Source organism: Chiloscyllium plagiosum, unplaced genomic scaffold, assembly GCF_037043375.1.
Source record: "Chiloscyllium plagiosum isolate Xiang-an unplaced genomic scaffold, Cpla_swu_hap1 HiC_scaffold_25, whole genome shotgun sequence".
Taxonomy (NCBI): Eukaryota; Metazoa; Chordata; class Chondrichthyes; order Orectolobiformes; family Hemiscylliidae; genus Chiloscyllium; species Chiloscyllium plagiosum.
Genome location: NW_028270163.1, coordinates 30,176,369 through 30,195,280, shown reverse-complemented (window position 1 = coordinate 30,195,280; position 18,912 = coordinate 30,176,369). Strand labels below are relative to the sequence as shown.

At 38.8% G+C, this 18,912-nt stretch overlaps 1 protein-coding gene and 1 long non-coding RNA gene across 4 annotated transcripts in view; one reads left to right on the top strand and one right to left on the bottom strand.

Moving 5' to 3' along the window:
• Window positions 1–495: 495 nt before the first annotated feature.
• The window catches only part of mgat5b (alpha-1,6-mannosylglycoprotein 6-beta-N-acetylglucosaminyltransferase B), an 876,343-nt gene continuing 857,926 nt past the window's right edge, over window positions 496–18,912 (bottom strand). For 2 of the 3 annotated variants that reach the window (XM_088000554.1, XM_043714644.2), the window contains 3 exons: window positions 9,085–9,159; window positions 6,267–6,544; window positions 496–1,809 (listed from right to left, as the gene is read on the bottom strand). In XM_088000554.1, coding sequence (XP_087856680.1) covers window positions 1,611–1,809; window positions 6,267–6,544; window positions 9,085–9,159 — 552 coding nt within the window. In that variant the 3' untranslated portion in view covers window positions 496–1,610. The remainder of the gene's footprint in view (window positions 1,810–6,266; window positions 6,545–9,084; window positions 9,160–18,912) is intronic. The other variant, XM_043714643.2, reaches the window with a different exon arrangement.
• On the top strand, window positions 1,625–9,075 carry LOC148145309 (uncharacterized). Its single transcript, XR_015761404.1, has 3 exons — window positions 1,625–1,727; window positions 8,263–8,327; window positions 8,910–9,075. It is a non-coding gene; the product is annotated as an uncharacterized LOC148145309 (long non-coding RNA).

Genomic DNA, 18,912 nt, shown 5'->3' with positions numbered 1-18,912 from the left:
TGCATGTATTCTTTGAGTTGGATTTCATCCCACTTCTTTGGAGTGGGAGCAATATTTCAGGAGTGCTGCATTGTGATTTATAAGATTATAACAGCTCATTTGCTGTTCAGTAATTTAAAATGAAAAGCGATGTTGAATGCACAGTGTATAATAATAGAAAAATGCCAGTTTTAAAATCAAACATTTGCTCACCTTGTGTCCTATTTAAATAATGTGCTGCCATAAAACTAACTTTACACTCTGCTAATTAGATTAGAAACATTAGCAACATTAAATATTGTAATTCCTATTTCCTAGCGAAGCTAAATGGCAGTTTCTCATTCATTGAGCTTCCCCATGAGAAAAAGTATTGAAATTACAGGCCTTGAAACTGTATTGGGAATAACAGACATGAGTGCTTCATGCATTTGTCTGAAATACCTCTGTCTGCTATTTTAGTGGCAGCAAATGAGTTGCTACTGCTACTAAATTAACAGACTTAGGAACTTCAGATGACCATTCATAGTTATTTTCCAACAGCATAATTTTAATATCATTGAAATTTTCATCTCAGTGCTCCAATATTACAAGTTACTTCACTATCTGATACAAAGATATCCTTTTCAGAGGCCATAAATATAAATGACGCAGATTTTGCAAGAACATGTACTCAGTTCAAATAGATCAGACATTAATAGATACCCTTCAATAAGCTTTCACCATATTTATTTCATATTTATGAACATGTTTAGAAGAGTTCTCAGTGAAACACAGCACCAATGTTGTGGCTAACTCATTTGAGGAATCAATTTTGATGTCTTCTATCAAACATTTTTTTCACGCTGTGTTATTAGAATAAGTGATTGATTGTGTTGTCATTCAGATTTATTCAGAAACTGGCATTTTTACTCCTCCAGGGCTTTAGGATGTAAAATTACAGCAATTGAGCAACAAATCATTTTGAACTTTATAAATATTAGAGTTTGTAAGATTTGTTTGCTGCATCAATTCATTTGTCCAGAATAAAGATGCATGCAGAATAAAAAGCAAATTTAGATTAACTGAATACTTGAGTTGCACTTCTGCACTGAATCCAAAAAAAAGTTACCAATGGTCTCATTATGTTCGGTACCATTGTGCATGTAACAAATAGAACAAAACTTGGAATGGAGAAAATCCCCTAATTTACAGGTTTCTAGCTTAAATAAAAACATCTATAACTATATTTAATAATAAGGAACTCTTGATTCTTGACACAAATATTTATTCTGAATCATTGATAACCACAGGATTGGTCTGAAACATTGTTTAAACATGGAGGTGTATAAGTTAAAAACAAGTTCACATGGACTTTTTATTTGCATGCAACAAAAGCAAACACTTGAAGAAACTTAAACGAGATCACAGGTTAGATATTGCCTGTTCAAGTATAATTTTCCTTTTCTTTTATCAAGGTAACCTGTGTGGGAATACTCTTGGAGATTTTCCTCAGTTTCTTCGCTATTTCTCTTGGAGAAATGTGTCCATCGTGTGGTTTTTGGATTGGATGGAAGCGCTGATGGGTCATTACATCATTAGGATAGTCAGGTTTCTTTTTTTTACCAGTCTTCATGCTTAAAAAGCTCAAAAGTTCACAAACAACCTTTACAGAGTGCCACTTGTCCCTTGCGAAAGTCTCTGCAGGGACAGAGTCGTCTATATTTCGGGTGATGGCCTGCACAGCTGAACAGCAGGATCTGCTTCTGAAGGTAACAGTCCTGAGCGATTTCCTCAAAGGCAGGATAGAGATGGTTAGCCTCAGACTCAATGCTGTCACAGACAAAATTGAACCTATTGAATTGGAAATGAAAACAAAATCTTCAAATTCAAGAGTTTTAATATTCGTTATAATTCATTACACAATGTTCTTCTGGAAGAAGAAAAACATTTTTTAACTAACATTTGTATTAATGCAGGAAATGGAAAAAATCCACTTCTCACCTCATAACCAATGAGAGACATCTGAAGGAGATAAACAATGTCGATAAAAGTAATTTGAACAAAATATCATTAGCATAGTACTCACCAAAACTAACCTCAGAAAATGATTTGTATCATGCAACATTGACTTGTGTTGGGACTCGCAAATTACACATGATAAATATAGTTATTAACATACTGAAATCTGCTAACCGATGCATATTTAATTCTTTACACATATAAATATCTGCAATCTTAATGCACTCTTATTTCCAAATCTGGTGAAGATCCAATCTATATTGTACAAATTTTCAGACTCTTTGGCAAGACTTTACTTCTGGATTTCATGCTAGCCATATTTCCAGTGTTGGTAAGCGTGCCAAGTATCTGTTAATCATGCTATCAATCCAGCACAGTTCTAGTACTCAGCCCCTAGTCTCTAGGTCATTTCTCATTTGTCTTAGCTAATTTGTCCCAGACAATGTATCCAATTTTTTGTTTATTTAATAGTTCAGTATTTGTGACAAAGGGTCACTGGACTTGAAATGCTAACTGTGTTTCTATCTACAGATACTCCCAGACCTCCTGAGTTTCTCTAGCACGATCTGTTCATGTTTCACATCTCCAGCATGTGTAGTTCTTTGTTTTATTTTGATGCCAGCTGTGACTCAGTTGATAATTTTCTTATCTCTGAGCCATGAGGTCCTGGTTTCATGTCCGAGTGCAAGGAATGCTGAACCGTCAAAAGTGGTATCTTCCAGATGAAATGATAGACTCAGACCTAATCTGCCAGTTTAGCTATGAGGGAAGAATATAAATTTTTTTTCAAAAGCTCTTGAGATTTTCTTGAGGGTTATATTTTGATTGTTGGGCATTCCATTTGTTAGGTGATGCAGTCACATGCTATCAATATCTTCTATATTTGTAATGAGATGGGGTGACCTTACTGAGGTTTATAAATTCATGAGCGGCGTAGACCAGGTGAATGACAAGGGTCTTTTCCCTAAAGTGGAGAAGTTCAAAACTAGGGACCATATTTTTAAGGTGAGAGGAGAAAGATTTAAAAAAGGACACAAAGGCCAACTCTTTTACACAGAGAGTGGTTTGCGTGTAGACTGAACTGCGAGAGAAAGTGGTAGTACAGTTGCAATGTTTAAAAGACTACTGGATAAGTTCATGAATAGGAAAGGTTTGAGGGACATGGCCCAAGTACAGGCAGGTGGGATTAGTTTAGTTTAGGAACATAGTTGGTGTTGGCTGGTTGGACCAAAGGTCTTTGTCCATGCTGTATGACTCTATGTGGACTCACACTGAAGCAGAATTAGAAGAATTCATCAAGGACCTCACAAATGATCAATCTTCCATTAAACTTTGAGCCACAACAATCAGAAAAAAACATTAGTTTCCTAGATAACTCTATTTAAATTGGCACAATGGAACAGGTATAAAGTTATCAAAGTTTTTGCAAAATAACTGACACACACCTCTGCACACAGATAGTTGCTGTCCTAAATACATCTTCTTTTGACTGATGAGGTCACAACTACCACATTTTAATTGTATATGCACAAAACTGGGACATTTGAACGAGGCAGTGGTTACAGTTTTTACTGTGCTGCAGATTTAAGTTTAATAATTGACACCTGGCATTTGTTACAATAGCACCTAATACATTTCCCTCAAAAATAGCTCCTGAACATCTGCAGCCTCATGATCGAGGCTCCAGTTACACTTGCAACGAATTCACTACCTCAGTGATTTCAAGCTTTCCTGGCTCATAGTTATCAGAAAATTCCTTTGTTGGCAGGCTTAGAACTGTTCTGTCTCCTTTTGCAGCCATCCTGCCCACCCCTAGTAGCCTCCCTCTCTCCCATGCAGCATGTCTCTTCACCCCTCCCTACCCCTTCATACTTCCCTCTTTGACTGCTATTACAACTCCTGCTTCTCACTTTTGCAGTCCCTTCTCTCTCTCACCACTTTACAGCCTTCCTATCTTCCCAATTCTCCTTATCTCTACCTTATTCCTCTTGCAGTCTCCTTTGTTCCTGAGTCTTCTTGCAGCTGATTCCTGATATACCCAGCCTTGCCTCTTCTTCATCCCTCTTACAGTCTCCTTCTCATCCAAACCTATTGAAGCTCACTCTTCAATACCCCCAACCTCTCTTGGAGCTACTTCTACCCCCTCAGCAGGCAAATCTTCTGACCAAAGGGACCACCCCTCCTCTACTCAACAAAGTCTTGGCTTCCAGAAAAAGCCACAGCCCCATTTCTCCTTGCAAAATTTCTAATTCCCAATATATGGGAGAACATTCCCATGACGACTCTCTCCCTGCCATCACTTTACTTAAATGCTTGCTTCTTTTCCAATTGCAGATTGTGTCTTTACTGCATTCACTCACCAGTGAATTGAGCAGAAGGTACCATGGGAAAGAAACAGCCTATGCTTGAAGGTTTAAGGTGAGAGGAGAGATTTTAAAAAAGACAAAAGAGGCAAATGTTTTACACAGAGGGGGTTTCGCGTTTGGAATAAACTTCCTGAGGAAGTGGTGGATCTGGATACAATTACAATTTTTAAAAGACATTTGGATAGATACACGATAGGAAAGATTTGGAGGGATATGGACCAGGAGTATGCAGGTGGGGCTACTTTAGTTTAGGATTATATTCAGCATGGACTGTTTGGGCCAAAGGGTCTGTTTCCGTGTTGTATGACTCTATGCCTCAATGAGTAACTCCTCACTTAATCTCTCATTTTTACTTACAGGGACGAGCGTTCTCTGATTGGTCACTCCAATGATTTTTACCAGGTGTTTTGGGGCAAATTCACCTACAACCCCCATAAGTGGTTAGGTCAATAAGTAGGTTTCCATAACACTATTTTGAAAAAGAGCAGGGGATTATCCATGCTGCCCTGGTCAATATTTATTGCCCTATCAAATTACTTGGTCGTGATCAAATTTGGATGTAGGAACTTGCTAAGCACAAAATTGGCTGCTGGGATTTCCTACATTATAACAGTGACTTGCTTGCAAAATATTGCTTGTAAAGTTCTTTGAGATATTCAGCAGTTGTGAAAAACCTATATTAATGCAAGTTATTTTTCTTAGCATACTTAATTATATGGCTATTCAAAGTTTTAGCACTCCAAGGACTGAACAGCCTCAAAAGTTTTCAAATACACTCTGACAACATACACTGCTCATGTAGGTTTTTTTTATTGCAAAGTCAATTTCTCCCCACTTCTGTAGAAGGTGCAGACTCTTGCTGGAGTACAGTTCTCTGGGAAACAGCAACTCTTTCATATTTTACTTAAGCAGTCATTCACAATATGAGAATTGGACAATGCAGACAGCAAAACAGTTGAAAGATGGGTAGACGGGGGAAACCTAGTGCACTTCTCTGCTCCCTTTCTTGGGGCATCAGAGCAAGTGTAGCACATGAAAAGTTTTCTTAGCTACAACTGAGGAGCCGCTCCCTCACCAACCGATGCCTGGAGGAAGAACACCTTATCTTCCACCTCGGAACACTTCAACCCCAGGGCATCAATGTGGACTTTACCAGTTTCCTCATTTCCCCCTCCCCCACCTCACCCCAGTTCCAAACTTCCAGCTCAGCACCATCCCCATGACCTGTCCTACCTGCCTATCTTCTTTTCCACCTATCCACTCCACCCTCCTCTCTGACCTATCACCTTCATCCCCACCCCCATTCACCTATTGTATTCTATGCTACTTTCTCCCCAACCTCACCCTCCTCTCATTTATCTCTCCACCCTTCAAGCACTGTGCCTGTATTCCTGATGAAGGGCTTTTGCCCGAAATGTCGATTTTCCTGCTCCTTGGATGCTGCCTGAACTGCTGTGCTTTTCCAGCACCACTAATCCAGAATCTGGTTTCCAGCATCTGCAGTCATTGTTTTTATTTAGCTACAACTGAGCCCAATCTACAAATCAAGCTGACTGTCTTACTATCACACAACACCAGGTTATAGTCCAACAGGTTTATTTGGAAGCCCCCACTAAGTAGTGCTTTCAAATAAACCTGCTGGACTATAACCTGGTGTTATGTGATTTTTAACTTTGTTCACCCCAGTCCAACACCGGCACTTCCATGTCATGTCTTACTATCACAAGTGATAAAACATAAATAGGTGAATATAGAGAAATGATCTTTTCTGCATTTTTGATTCACTTTTATTTTCTCTGAAAATAGTAATTCTGGTGGAGCTGTCAAAGGGTTGATGTTGAATTTTCATTGCAACATAATATAATTTACTAGAAATATCCAAAATTTCAGATTTTATTGATGGATAAGCGAAGAAAATCTTACTTGTCAAAGATGGCCTTATTGTTGATAAACTGGAAGAATGTTGGTTCACAGGTGAGTCCATGCTCTTGACAGGCATTCGTACAAGATTGTGCTGTTGCTGATACTTGGAATTGCATTGAGCTTACAGGAGGCCAGGTGAGCACTTTGGTGGCATTTGGAGACCAGAAATGTCCAGTGACATTTTGAGGAAACGTGATTCGATTTGTGGCATTAGGTGAGGGTGAGAAACGCTGTGCAAGATTCTGAGGCCATGATAGAAATACTGTGTCACACAGATCCTGTTACAAAAAAGACGAAAAGAAATGGCATTGGTACATATGCTGTCATAATTAGATATCTTTCAGTTGGAAACTAAATTAGGTGTTAAAAGGTAACTATCAAATACAATTTTAAAACTTCACCTTGGTGAGGAAAGAACCTGAACATCACATTTTGTGAGGGAAGTGGGAAGAAACTGTGTACCATATGGAATCATACTACCTTCACTTGATTTGCTTATTTGATCCTATTGCAGACTATAAAGTAGGCACGGCAATCAAATTCCAAGAGTGAGCTGATTTGGGCAACTGATGGATTGGAGCAAAAATTAACCAGAATAACCTGGGTGGTCTAGTGAGTTGAAGCATGCAGAATTAGAGTGGGGAGTATCTACAGGCACAGTCATTCTATAAACTATTAAGAGTACACTTTGGGAGGGAGAATAATATTTCTAATAAACCTGCCAGGATTGACAGCATGGACACAGAGAGGTTGTTTCCCCCTGGGGGAAGAGTCTAGGACGAAGGGTTATAATCTCAGAGTATGGAGCTGCACAGTTAGGACAGAGATGAGGAGGAATTTTTTCTTAGGGAATCTGTGGAATTCTTGACTGCAGAGAGTTGTAAAGGCTGGGTAATTAAGTATATTTAAGGCTGAGATAGAATTTTAATCAGTAAGGGAATCAAGGGTTGTCGGGAAAAGGCAGGAAATTGGAATTGAGGATTATGAGATCAGCCATGATCTCAGTAAATAGCAGTGGAGACTGACTGGGCCGAACGGCCTACTTCTGCTCCCATGTCTTATAAACATAGGAATGTCTGATGATGATTGCACCAGGCCATTATCACGAACAATGAGAGATATTAAATGCACTCTTGTTTTCTTTCTCACTTGACTTCTGTGCTCACTGACCTACATTATTTTCTAGACCGAGATGTATTTTTAAAAAGAAATTCAGATAGCTGTTTTTAAGTTCCATCATGGCTTCCCCATCTTCCTACTTCTGTAACCTCACTCAGTACTACAACTGATCGAGATCATGATCCTAATGCCTTTAGTTCTGACCTGTAAGATAATTGTGCGGTTACTGGATGTCTATTTCATCCCTACAGCTTTAAAGTACATCAAGCTTTCTAACATTTGTCATAATATATCCACGTGAGACTTATTGTTAAATTTTGTTCAAAAACACTTCAGTGAAGCATGTTGGGATGCTTTACTTGGTTAAAGGTGCTACCTGAATGTAAAATGTTTTTGTCTTTGTGACTGTTGTTTATCATGTTAACATTCTTGTTGATTTTAGGGAGTAGACACATTTTCACAAATTACTTTGTGCATCATTTTCTTCCTGCAATACTTTTAAAGTTGAATTTATTGAATTTTCACTGGAATTGGTAATACATGTGGACTATGAAGTCCATGACCTGTCATATGTTGTGACATACATTTCAGCACCTGTAAAATTTATTGCAAATTCAGATTAACTTGGATAGTGCTTCTAATAATAAGTTCAAATTTTTAATCCACTAATGACTTCAGAAAATTGCAGGTTACAAATCTGCTTACACTAGACAGACATCTCATGTTTTTCAATGTTATTGTTCAAATCCAAAGCAAGGTGGTGCTGTATTCCAAGGAAAAACCTATCATCTGTGGAATTGCAATCTGCCAGATTGTTAGCTCGAGGCATTCTAACACTTTCTGATGCTTCTGCCATTTTTTTTATTGCACTGCACAGGCATTTGTGTGAAATTCAAATACAGACGTAGGTCATGGGCATCACCGAAGACACTTTACTCCTCGGTAAGTAAAAAGAAAAAAGTAAAAACTTGTTTGGAAAATTCCTTAGTACATAAAAATTCATTTTGTGCAAACTCCATTTTCCTAACCTAAACTTGTGAAAAGGTTAAAAGATAAGCTTCTAACATGCCATTTTTCTGGTATTGACCAGTTTAATTTTGAAGAATATCACAAAGTCTTATTTCTTTATCATCCTTGGACCACATGAAAGACTCGCAAAATGTAAACAGGAATCCCTTAACTCTTCATTCAACATTCATCTCATTTTATGGAAAACAATATGCTCACCAAATTCTATTTGACGATTTTGTAAAACCAGTGTTGTTACTAAAAGGAAATATCATTGTTGTATCCATGGTAGCTCAACACTAAAGAAGCAATAGTTGACTTCAAAGCCTAGATCACATGCTTGCATACCAAGCAGCCATTTTAGGAACAGCATTGTCAAAGGCTTGGAAACATTTCCATTTTGGTCCATTGTGAAAAGCAGTAGTTTGCATGCTCTTCAGGAAGTGAATGTGGGAGAGGTTTAATGAGTGTCAACAAAAAAAAAAAATTTCTTCCTTTCTCATTTTTTAACTCAAGATTTTGTGGATGATAAGTGTTCTACTCATGTGGATAATGCCTTTATATCAAAGATTGGGCTGCTTTTGATATGAAAACAAAACCATTGGCAATGATATAAGAAAACTGACACCTGACAAAGTACAGCATGGGAAGAGTGACCTGTGAGAAGAAAGAAAAAACTTGATTGACACACCTGGTATTGGATGTAAGCATGGACACGTTCCAGCATCCCTTCACAAGTAAATTCATATGGAAGATAAGGTTCAACCTAATCAGCATAAAATGATATATCACAGGTGAAAACAATCAGATAAATAATATATTTACAATGACCAAATTTAATAATACTAAGGTTTGTAATTAATTTTCCAATTCAAACCTTGCACTGCATTTACAAATATTTCACTGCAATATGTGAATAAATTTGCTCAGCATAAATAAATATAATTTTTTCCTATGTCAGCATTAGACATTTTTCAATAATTGAAGCATATCCTGAAATAGAGAGTTCTCAATTATGGTCCTGTATATTTGAGTGAAATATAATGAACTCTTTTCACTTCAGTACTCTAGGCAACGAGCTCCATCACATCATTTCTGCCTAACACCATCAGACAGATACATAATGGCTGCAGTGCCAAACCAGAATGAATTAGATTTCCTTAAATTAAATGTGCTTGCTTTGTATTCTTGACTTTTAGCTGCCATTATACAACTTTATTACAGCCACCTGAATATTTATTGGTGAGTTGAAATGCAGGGATATGTTACAAATCTTTTAAATATCAGTCTTTACTATAATTAAGAGAACGCAAGGAATGCTTGGACTATTATATCGCACTGGTGAAATGCTGATCTGGCACTGAGATATTGCAGCTTGCTGCTGAAAACCTGTCTAACAATGCTTGAATTTCTTGCAGTCTCCTGGAGACTGCTAATTAAGAAATCATTCGATCTAAGTCATGTTCATACTTTCCTTATTGTAGAATATTTTTCAAGCAAAGAAAGAAGCAACTTTATTTCCTCACTTGAATACATAACTATTCAACCATTATTTAAGAGTGAAGTGTCCCAAGGCTATCATATATTTTTCTTAATGGCTCACAGAGATGAAATGCATCTTTGCCCCAGAACTAATGTATGAAGTAAATGTGCATTAACGTTTTATAGTGTGGTGCAATGGGCATCTTCGTGCATTATGGACATGATCCAAATACTTGTCTGGGGATCAAACTGGAAATTACATAAATAAACATTTCAGACAATGTTTTGTTATGGAACAATTAAATATTATAATCCAAATTTCCTTATGCTTATATTCAAACATTCATGACAGACTATTATTTATGTATTGGAGAAAATGGCCAGAAGTCTGGCATAGAGCACGGCAAGGGGCGGTATACAGAAAGATTAAAATGTACCAGAACTATATGGATACATTCATAAATCTTAGCCTATTTATTTTCATATAAGGTGACACATTTCATATGAGACTCTAATTTCTCTTCAAGAAAAATGAAAAAAAAACTTCACTCATGGAGAGAGATCCATTCCCAACTGCCCACCAGTATCAGCTTTCCACAGCATTCAGACTGATTGTTTCATGCTATATCATAATGCAAAGACGGAGTGGAAATGGGGAGACTGGCAAACGGGAGATACTCTGGGAGAGTCCAGAACAGAATGTGCTCTTCTATGATGATTATAGTACTATCACCCCCCTGTTTTTCAATCTCAGCACCCTATATTTTCTGTTTTACACATGGACATGTGAACATGTTACAATCCAGAGGAAAAGAAGAGGAAAATGTAAATAGCAGAGCTGGCTGAAAGGTGCGAGAGAATATCATAAACAGAACTCACTGTTCAGGTAATCTACCTACCTGGAATGTCAGAAGTGTCACCTTCACAAATGGGAAATGCACAAGGATACTATGGGATGGATTCCATTGTTGCAATGGAACAAAGTTGGGCATCATAACAGAAAAATCATCAGTGGGATGATCACATGGCCATGGTGGAGACTGTATGATTTTCTATTGATTCACTTCAATGGACATGGGCTCTGCTACTGGACTGATGATTCTGTTGATTCAATTAACTGATTTTCTCTACCTTCAGTGCTCAGAAAAGTCAACATACTCAGGCAGTACAACATGAAAATCTGTCCCCCAGAGAATCAGGAAATAGTATTATAGGAAGGTTGTTGCACCGTGGGTGACCATTTGACCTGTTATGTCCATGCTGGCTCTTTGTAAGAACAACTCAGCTAGGCCCAGTTTTTCTGTAGCCATGTCATTTGTTTTCCTCAGATACTTATTTAATTCTCTTTGAAACCCACAAATAAATTTGTTTCTGTCATCCTCTCAGACAGTGCATTCCAGATCCTAAACAATTGCAATTTAAAAACATTTGCCTCAAGTCACTTCTGGTACTTTTTCCAGTCACCTTACCACTGTGCCTTCTGCTTCAGAACCCCTTGTGCCTATTGGAACAGTTTCTGCATATCCATTCAGTCCACACTTCTCATGACTTTGAACACCTTCATCAAATCCTCTGTCAGCATTCTTCTGTCTGAGGAAAACAGCCCCAGCTTTGCCAATCCAAACGTGGCATGTCCCTGGATGCATTTCATAAATCATTTCTGCATTCTTTGCATGGTCTTTACATCCTCATAAAGTTCAGTGCCCAGAATTGGACACAATACTCCATCTCTCATCAAGGAAGCAGCAGATGGATCCATGTCATTTCATTGAATCAGTCTGCACTGGAACAACAGCAAACTTCACAACTGTTCTGAAGAAGAGTCATACTGTACTCAAACGTTAACTCTGTCTCTACAAGAGCTGCTGGACCTGCTGAGTTTCTCCAGCATTCTCTATGTTGATGCCTGAGATTAATCAGGTGGATGTTCTTTGGTGCTTTTACCCAAAACACAGATGTCCTATTTCAACATGCTGTTCAACATCTTAAGATCTGCACCAACATGAAGTGGCAGAAGATACTGGCAGGGTTTTTCAGTAGATTTTGCATTTCCTATTGAGGACAACTGCCCTTCAGTCGTGCAACATCCCATGGTGCACATCAACACATGAATGTTCAAATTGTCTGTGGTCGCTGCCAAATCAGTATACTTGTGAATTCAGTTCCTTGGAAATGCTCCTATTTCTGAAGAGTAATTATTGATCCTCCATTTAGCCCAGGACAAAGACAAGTTTGATAATTGTCTCCTCAAAAGTATAGCAATCTGCTGGTTTTAATAACTTATGATAACACTATGCAACTTTTCACAGCGATGTGGAAACATAATTGTACACTATCAAGCTATACAATGTTCAATATACAATGTACAAGTGTCAGCAGATGGTGCACAACACAGCCATATGCATGTACATTCACTTTCCAAGAAACAGCATAGAAGGAGTCCATTCAATCCATTGTGCCTGCACTGGCTCATTAAACAAGCAATGTTACCTAGTACCAATCTCTTGCTTTTCCCCCATACCCATGCACAATACTTTTTATCCAAATAATTATCCAATGCCCCCTTGAACACTTCAATTAAACCTGCCTTCACCACGCTTCCAGGCTATGCATTCCATAACCCAACTACTTGCTGAGTGCTAAAGTCTTTAATCACTTCACCCTTGTCTCTGTAGATCACTTTAAATCTATGGACTCTTGTTCCTGTTCCTTTTATGAATTGAACAGGTTCTTTATCTACTCTATTCGTTTCGTGATTTTGAAACCTCTATCAAACCATCTCTTAGCCTACTTCCATCCATGAAGAATGTCCCCAATTTTTTCAATCTATCCTCATAACTGAAATTCTTTATCCCTGGAACTATTCTTTAAACTAATTCTGCATTGTCTCTAATGTGTTCACATCCTTCCTTTTAGCTGAAGTCTACCAAGCATCTTATACAAGTTCAACATTATTTTCTTGCTCTTGTACTCTCTGCTCCTATTAATTAAGCTGACAATACTGTATGCTCTATTAATTATTCTCTCCACCTGATCTGTGCACATATACAACCAGATTCATCTGCTCCTTCACCCCCTTAAAATTATGTCCCCATCTTGCATTATCTTTCAATGTCCTTTTCCACCAAAATGCATCAGCTCATAATTCTCTGCATTGAAACTTACCTCCCATCTATTTGCCTACTCCACCAACTTGTCTGTGTCCTTCTGGAATTCTACACTTTCTTCTTCAAAGTTTAAAATATTTCCAAGTTTTGTGTGATTTGTAAACTTTGAAATTGTCCCCTGCACACTAAGAGACAGATCATTAATATATAGACAGGAAAAAAAAACAAGGGGCCCAATACCGAACTCCAATACAAACCTTCCTCAAGTCTGTAAAATATCAATTAATTGATGCTCTCTGTTTCATATCACTCAGCCAATTTTATATTCATGTTGCTAAAGGCCTTTAGTTTTCCTCACAATTCTGTTGTTTGTCACAGTAATAAACACCTCTGGAAATCCATGTCCACCGCATCAACAGTGTTATTTTCATTGACCCTTTCTGTTGCCTCTCCAAAAAATTCCAGAAAGCTTGTTAAACATGATTTCCCTTTAGAAATCCATGCTGACTCTTCTTAATCGACCCATCTTTTTCAAAAAACTACTATTTCTATCCCAAATAATTGTCTTTTGAAACTTACTCACCATTGAAGTTAAACTGACTGGCCTGCAATTGCTGGGCTTATCTTTACAACCTTCTTGAACAAGGCTGACATAGTTTAAAGTTTCTCGTCTTTTGGCATCTTCTCTGAATCTAGGCAAGAGTGCAAGATTGTGGCCTGCGCACTCTCCATTTTCTACTTTCACTTCCTTCAAAATCCAGTCCTGGTGCTTTGTCAAATTTAAGTACCAACAGTCTATCCAACAATTCTGCCTTATTAATTTTTAATCCTTCTAATGACTGAGTTTCCATCCTCTGTCATCATAGCCTGGGTGACATCTATCTCTTTGGTAAAGACTTTGGCCAACTATTCAACTAAGATCTCAACCATGCTCCCACCTCCAGGTGTAATTCCCCTTTTTGGTCCCTACTCTGACCTGTACCTCCTATTACCACTCTTTTACTATTGATTTGGACATAGATTTGGGACATGGTGGCTGCCAATCTTTTCTCACAATTGCTCTTTGGTTCTCTTAATTGTTTTTTCAACTCCCCTCTTAACCTTCAATATTCCTCTTGGTTCTACCTGACATTTGTCATAAACACTCATTTTCTTCTACTTCTTAATTTACATCTCTTTTGTTATCCAGGGAGCTTTGAATTTGTTTAATCTTTCCCAATCGTGGGACTATACCCTGACTATATGCAGATTGTCGCCTCTTTGAAGGTAGCCTGTTGTTCAGTGACTGTTTTTCCTGCCAACCTCTCATTCCTATCAATCCTGCCCAGCTCTGTCCTTGGCCATTGAAGTCTGCTCCCTGCCAATTGATTTCTCTTGGTTTGGATTGTGATGTGTCATTCTCCATCATCATCCTGATAATCACTGTCTCTTAAAGTTCCCTAAATGACACTTCATCCACTTGGCCCAACTATTTCCAAGAGCCTGGTCTAACCATGCATCCTTTCTTGTTGGACTAGAGGCACACTACTGTAGGAAGCTCTCCCATAAACAGTCCAGGAACACTTGGCCCTCCCTCTCCTATACGTTACAAATATTTCACTCATGTTTGGATCATTGAAGTCTCCCATTATAAGTACCACTATAATGTTGGCATCTCTCAGTAATTTCCATACAGATTTGTTCTTTCACCTTGTTTCCATTAGTTGATGATCTATTGACTACACTTAGCAACGTAACTATACCCTTTTAGTTCCTTAGTTCCAGCCACACTGATTCTGTGATTGGACCTTCCGAGACATCCTCGTTCTCCAGCGCTGTAATGCCCTCCTTAACCAATATTAATACCCTTCCTCTTTTACTTCTTTTTCTTTCTTCTCTGAATACCTTGTACCTAAGAATATTTAACATCAAGTCTGTACATTCCTTGGGCCAGGTATCTGTTACTGCCACATCAAAATTCAAAGCATCTGTAACTCCCCAACTGTATTTACTACACATTGTGCATTCATATACATGGACATTAACTCTAATTGAGAACCAAACAAAACTCAGAAGAAACTACAGGGATATTGGAATTGTGCAGTTTTAAGAGGTATCAAATACAGACTAATCTCTGACTAATAATCTTTTGTTGAAAACCCTCCTGTCTTTATTGATTGAGTGACAGCTAACCCATACCAGTATTTAGAGGGAAGGTAGATAAACTTTATGTTTCCTCTGTACATCAGCATCCTTTTGAGGTCTGATCTCAGCTTTTGCTATGCAAAGAGCCTCCCAATGAATAACACCTGTTGAAAGACTTCTTGGCCTTACCCTTATGTCAGATAGAATAATACTCCAATTGAGGAAACAACAGTTTTCATTCAAAAGTTGATGAGTGTTAGATTACCACTGGCTGCCTTTGGATTAGTTTTATGAGCTTGTTATACAAAGGTCACTCAGAATCAAAAGCATAATTTATGAGCACCAGATCCACTTATTTAAAGGGTAGTGCTATGCCAATGCAGTAATGATCATGTTGTGCTGATCTTGTGACTTTGCCTCAAGTTGCTTTCTCAGTGTCTTTCTGCAAACCTCTGAAAATGTTCAGTGTGCCCAAGATTTGCTACCCTAGTTACTGAATGATAGCACAAGTTGCATATATGCAGGTCATTAATGTAAATTACATTTATGCTGGAGACACTTAAAATGCAGGATAAACCATTAGCTTTGTGGATTCCAAACCCCTGGGAAATGTGATTCATGTGCTCCAGTTTTGACCTCCAGTGGTGAACACGTTAAAGTTGACTTGGCAATACTGCAAAACCGGTCATAATGAATTGGCAGTCTATTTTTCATCCTGTCTGAATTTGATTTCTATTGAAGTGAATGCTAAAAATAATCCAGGATTGGTTGCTGATTCCCCATCACCCATTTGGTACAATCATTGAAGGTGAATTTCACTCTGAGTAGCCAGCTTATATTGTTTATCTCCATTATCTTACAAGTTAATAAATGACCAACAATCAAGTTTGTTGAATGGTTCTGACCATAGTAGAACCAATTGAAGACTTGAGAAAACACCCTGAAAAATGGGTGATAGGCAAAGAATTTCTCCTGGAAAGGTGACTCAAAATATTCTAATAGTTCAGAATTCAGGCTGATTGAGTAATATTTACTGGGCAGATATTCTGAGCCGCCCGGGGCGGGAGAAATTTTGGCCAATGCACTTGTGGAGTCTGACTGCACAACATACCATTTATCTCTGAGAAGACACCCTGTTCCAGTGGCTGGGTGGTGATGCCTGAGCATGGGTGAGATAGTGCACAGTAGGTGAGGAAACTCCTGATTCCTTTGGAGTGGGGTTCTGATCTTGGGGAGGTGGAGTGGTCAGGTACTTATCTATCAATGGATGCAGTCAGACCTTTGGGGGTGGTGGCTATTCTGCTCATGCTGAGGGGGCAGGGGTCATGGCGATTTAGGGAAGGAATCTAATTATTCCTGAGGTGAGTCTTCGATCTCAATCTTGAGCAAAACTGATCACAAGGGAAATCTTTGCACCCTAGGGCGACTGACCTTAATTCCAGGGTGGGTCAGAACATGTTCAAGTGCAGGTTTGCAGGGGTGGTATAGGGGTTAAAACTGAGAAGGGAAGCAAGTTAACTTGGTTGGCTGAGAGGAAACACTTTGATTTCTCTTGGCTCTTAGGTAGTACTATAAAACTAACTTTCTCGTGAAACTGCCATTGCTTTCCACAGGTTGACAGTTTTGCTAAGGCCCATGAGACCCACCCAGCCAGGGTTGAATTTGGAAGACAAGTTAAATATCGTATAAGATTTCTCATACTAATATTTAAATGACCAAACTATCTCCAAGAAGGAGCATGGTTGTATATGGGTCTGAAAGCATTGACATTGAGTCGTATTATAAATAGCACACACTCAAAGATGTCATATGGATTGGTAGGCAGAACATTTGGGATCTCAAAGGAGAGAACTAACGTTTGGTCATTTTCAAAATCTCTTCAAGAATGTCTATTACAACAATGTAATGCGTAACAAGTTACTGACATGTAATAAACTATATCAGGTTACCGACAAGAGAGTATTCTTCATACTCCTCAGCCACACTAGACCAAGTAAGGAATGTAGTTCTCTGCACTCAAAGAGGATGATGATTACGAACAACAAAAACTGAAATTGCTGAAGAAACTCAGCAGGTCCAGCAGTATCTCTGGAGAGGAAACAGAGTTAACATTTCGAGTCCTGCTGAGTTGCTCCATTAATTTTGTTTTTGTTTCATATTTCCATGGCTGTACAATATGGTAAGCACTGATCTGAATTTGATTTGACTGATTGTACTACAATGGTGAATGGTGGTGTGAAATCTTCATTCAGCTTTAAGTTGGCAAGGACTGTAGATGCTGGAGATTAGAGTCGAGAGTGTGGTGCTGGAAAAGCACAGCAGGTCAGGCAGCATCCGAGGATCAGGAGAATTGGTGTTTCGGGCAAAAGTCCTTAATCAGGAATCAGCTTTAAGTTGCCTCCTCAAGTGGTAGTCAGCAGCAGGGAAGACCTGAAGATTTAAGAACACCCCAACCCTCTTGTGGCAATCCTCAACAAAAGAATATTTCAGTGAATGGTAATTCAGACCTGACAAGAGATGTGCTGCAACAGGACGGTTAGCAACTCCCTGGAGAAAGACAATTAGTGATTTCAAAGCAAATACAGGCTGCATCATGTGGTGGTGGTCTATGGGAACAGGCTTGAGTTCAGATTCAGGAGTGAGTGAACAGACATCAGAGGCTCTGTGAATCAGGTCAGTGAGTTAGTTGTTAGCACTACTACCTCACAGTGCCAGGGACCTAGCTTTGAATCCAGCCTCAGGCAACTGTCTGTGTAGAGTTTGCACATTCTCCCCATGACTGCATGGGTGCTCTGGTTTCCTACCTCAGTCCTGTTGCAATTCAGTGACAGCATGTGTGTAAGACTAAGATATGAGCATCTTACCAAACAAAAGATTTGCAGGTTAGGTGGATTGGCCATGCTAATTTGTCCACAGTGTTCTGGAATGTGTAGATTAGGTGAATTAGCTACGGAAAATGCAGGGTTACAGGGATAGGTTAGGGGATGGATCTGAGTGGGATGCTCTTTGGAAGGTCGGTGTGGACTCGATGGGCTGAATAGCCTGATTCCACAGTGTAGGATTCTCCGATTCATGTTTAAAATCCCTGGGTGGTCAGGGGAAACTCTAAAATGGTTTCATAATCCATTTTGAAAAAGTGAGAAGTTAAAAAGATTACTGACAGCTCAGATCAAGCGTGTTGCCAGAATGAGCAGGCAGTATGGAGGAGAAAGTGAGGTCAGCAGATGCTGGAGATCAGAGCTGAAAATGTGTTGCTGGAACAGCGGAGCAGGTCAGGCAGCATCCAGGGAACAGGAGAATCGACGTTTCGGGCACGTCGATTCTCCTGTTTCCTGGATGCTGCCTGACCTGCTGCGCTGCTCCAGCAACACATTTTCAGGCAGTATGGAGCACAACTACAGAAATGGAAACAAAATGCCATGAAAGAAATATTAATCCAAGGTTGCAGACTCAGGGACATTGCAAAGCCACTAATTAAAGTAATAATGTTACACAAATTAAAATCGAAGCAGGACTGGTCTAACAGGAAGATATTTTGGAAAACTTTATTCAGGTCATGGAAAAGGAGGATGTCTGTCATAGGAGCTGTGACAAAGGCGGGACACATTTATTTAAACTATAACGAGAGGGACGAATTCAGTAAAATGGTAATTAAAGCAGGAATCATTTATGAAAGCTACACATATAATGAAACACAATAATATATTTTCCTTAAAACTACCGGTAAACATCGAGAAAGAAAGATAATATTTACTTCACTGCAACATTTGAGCAAAAGGGACAATACATTTTCAAAAATTAGTATT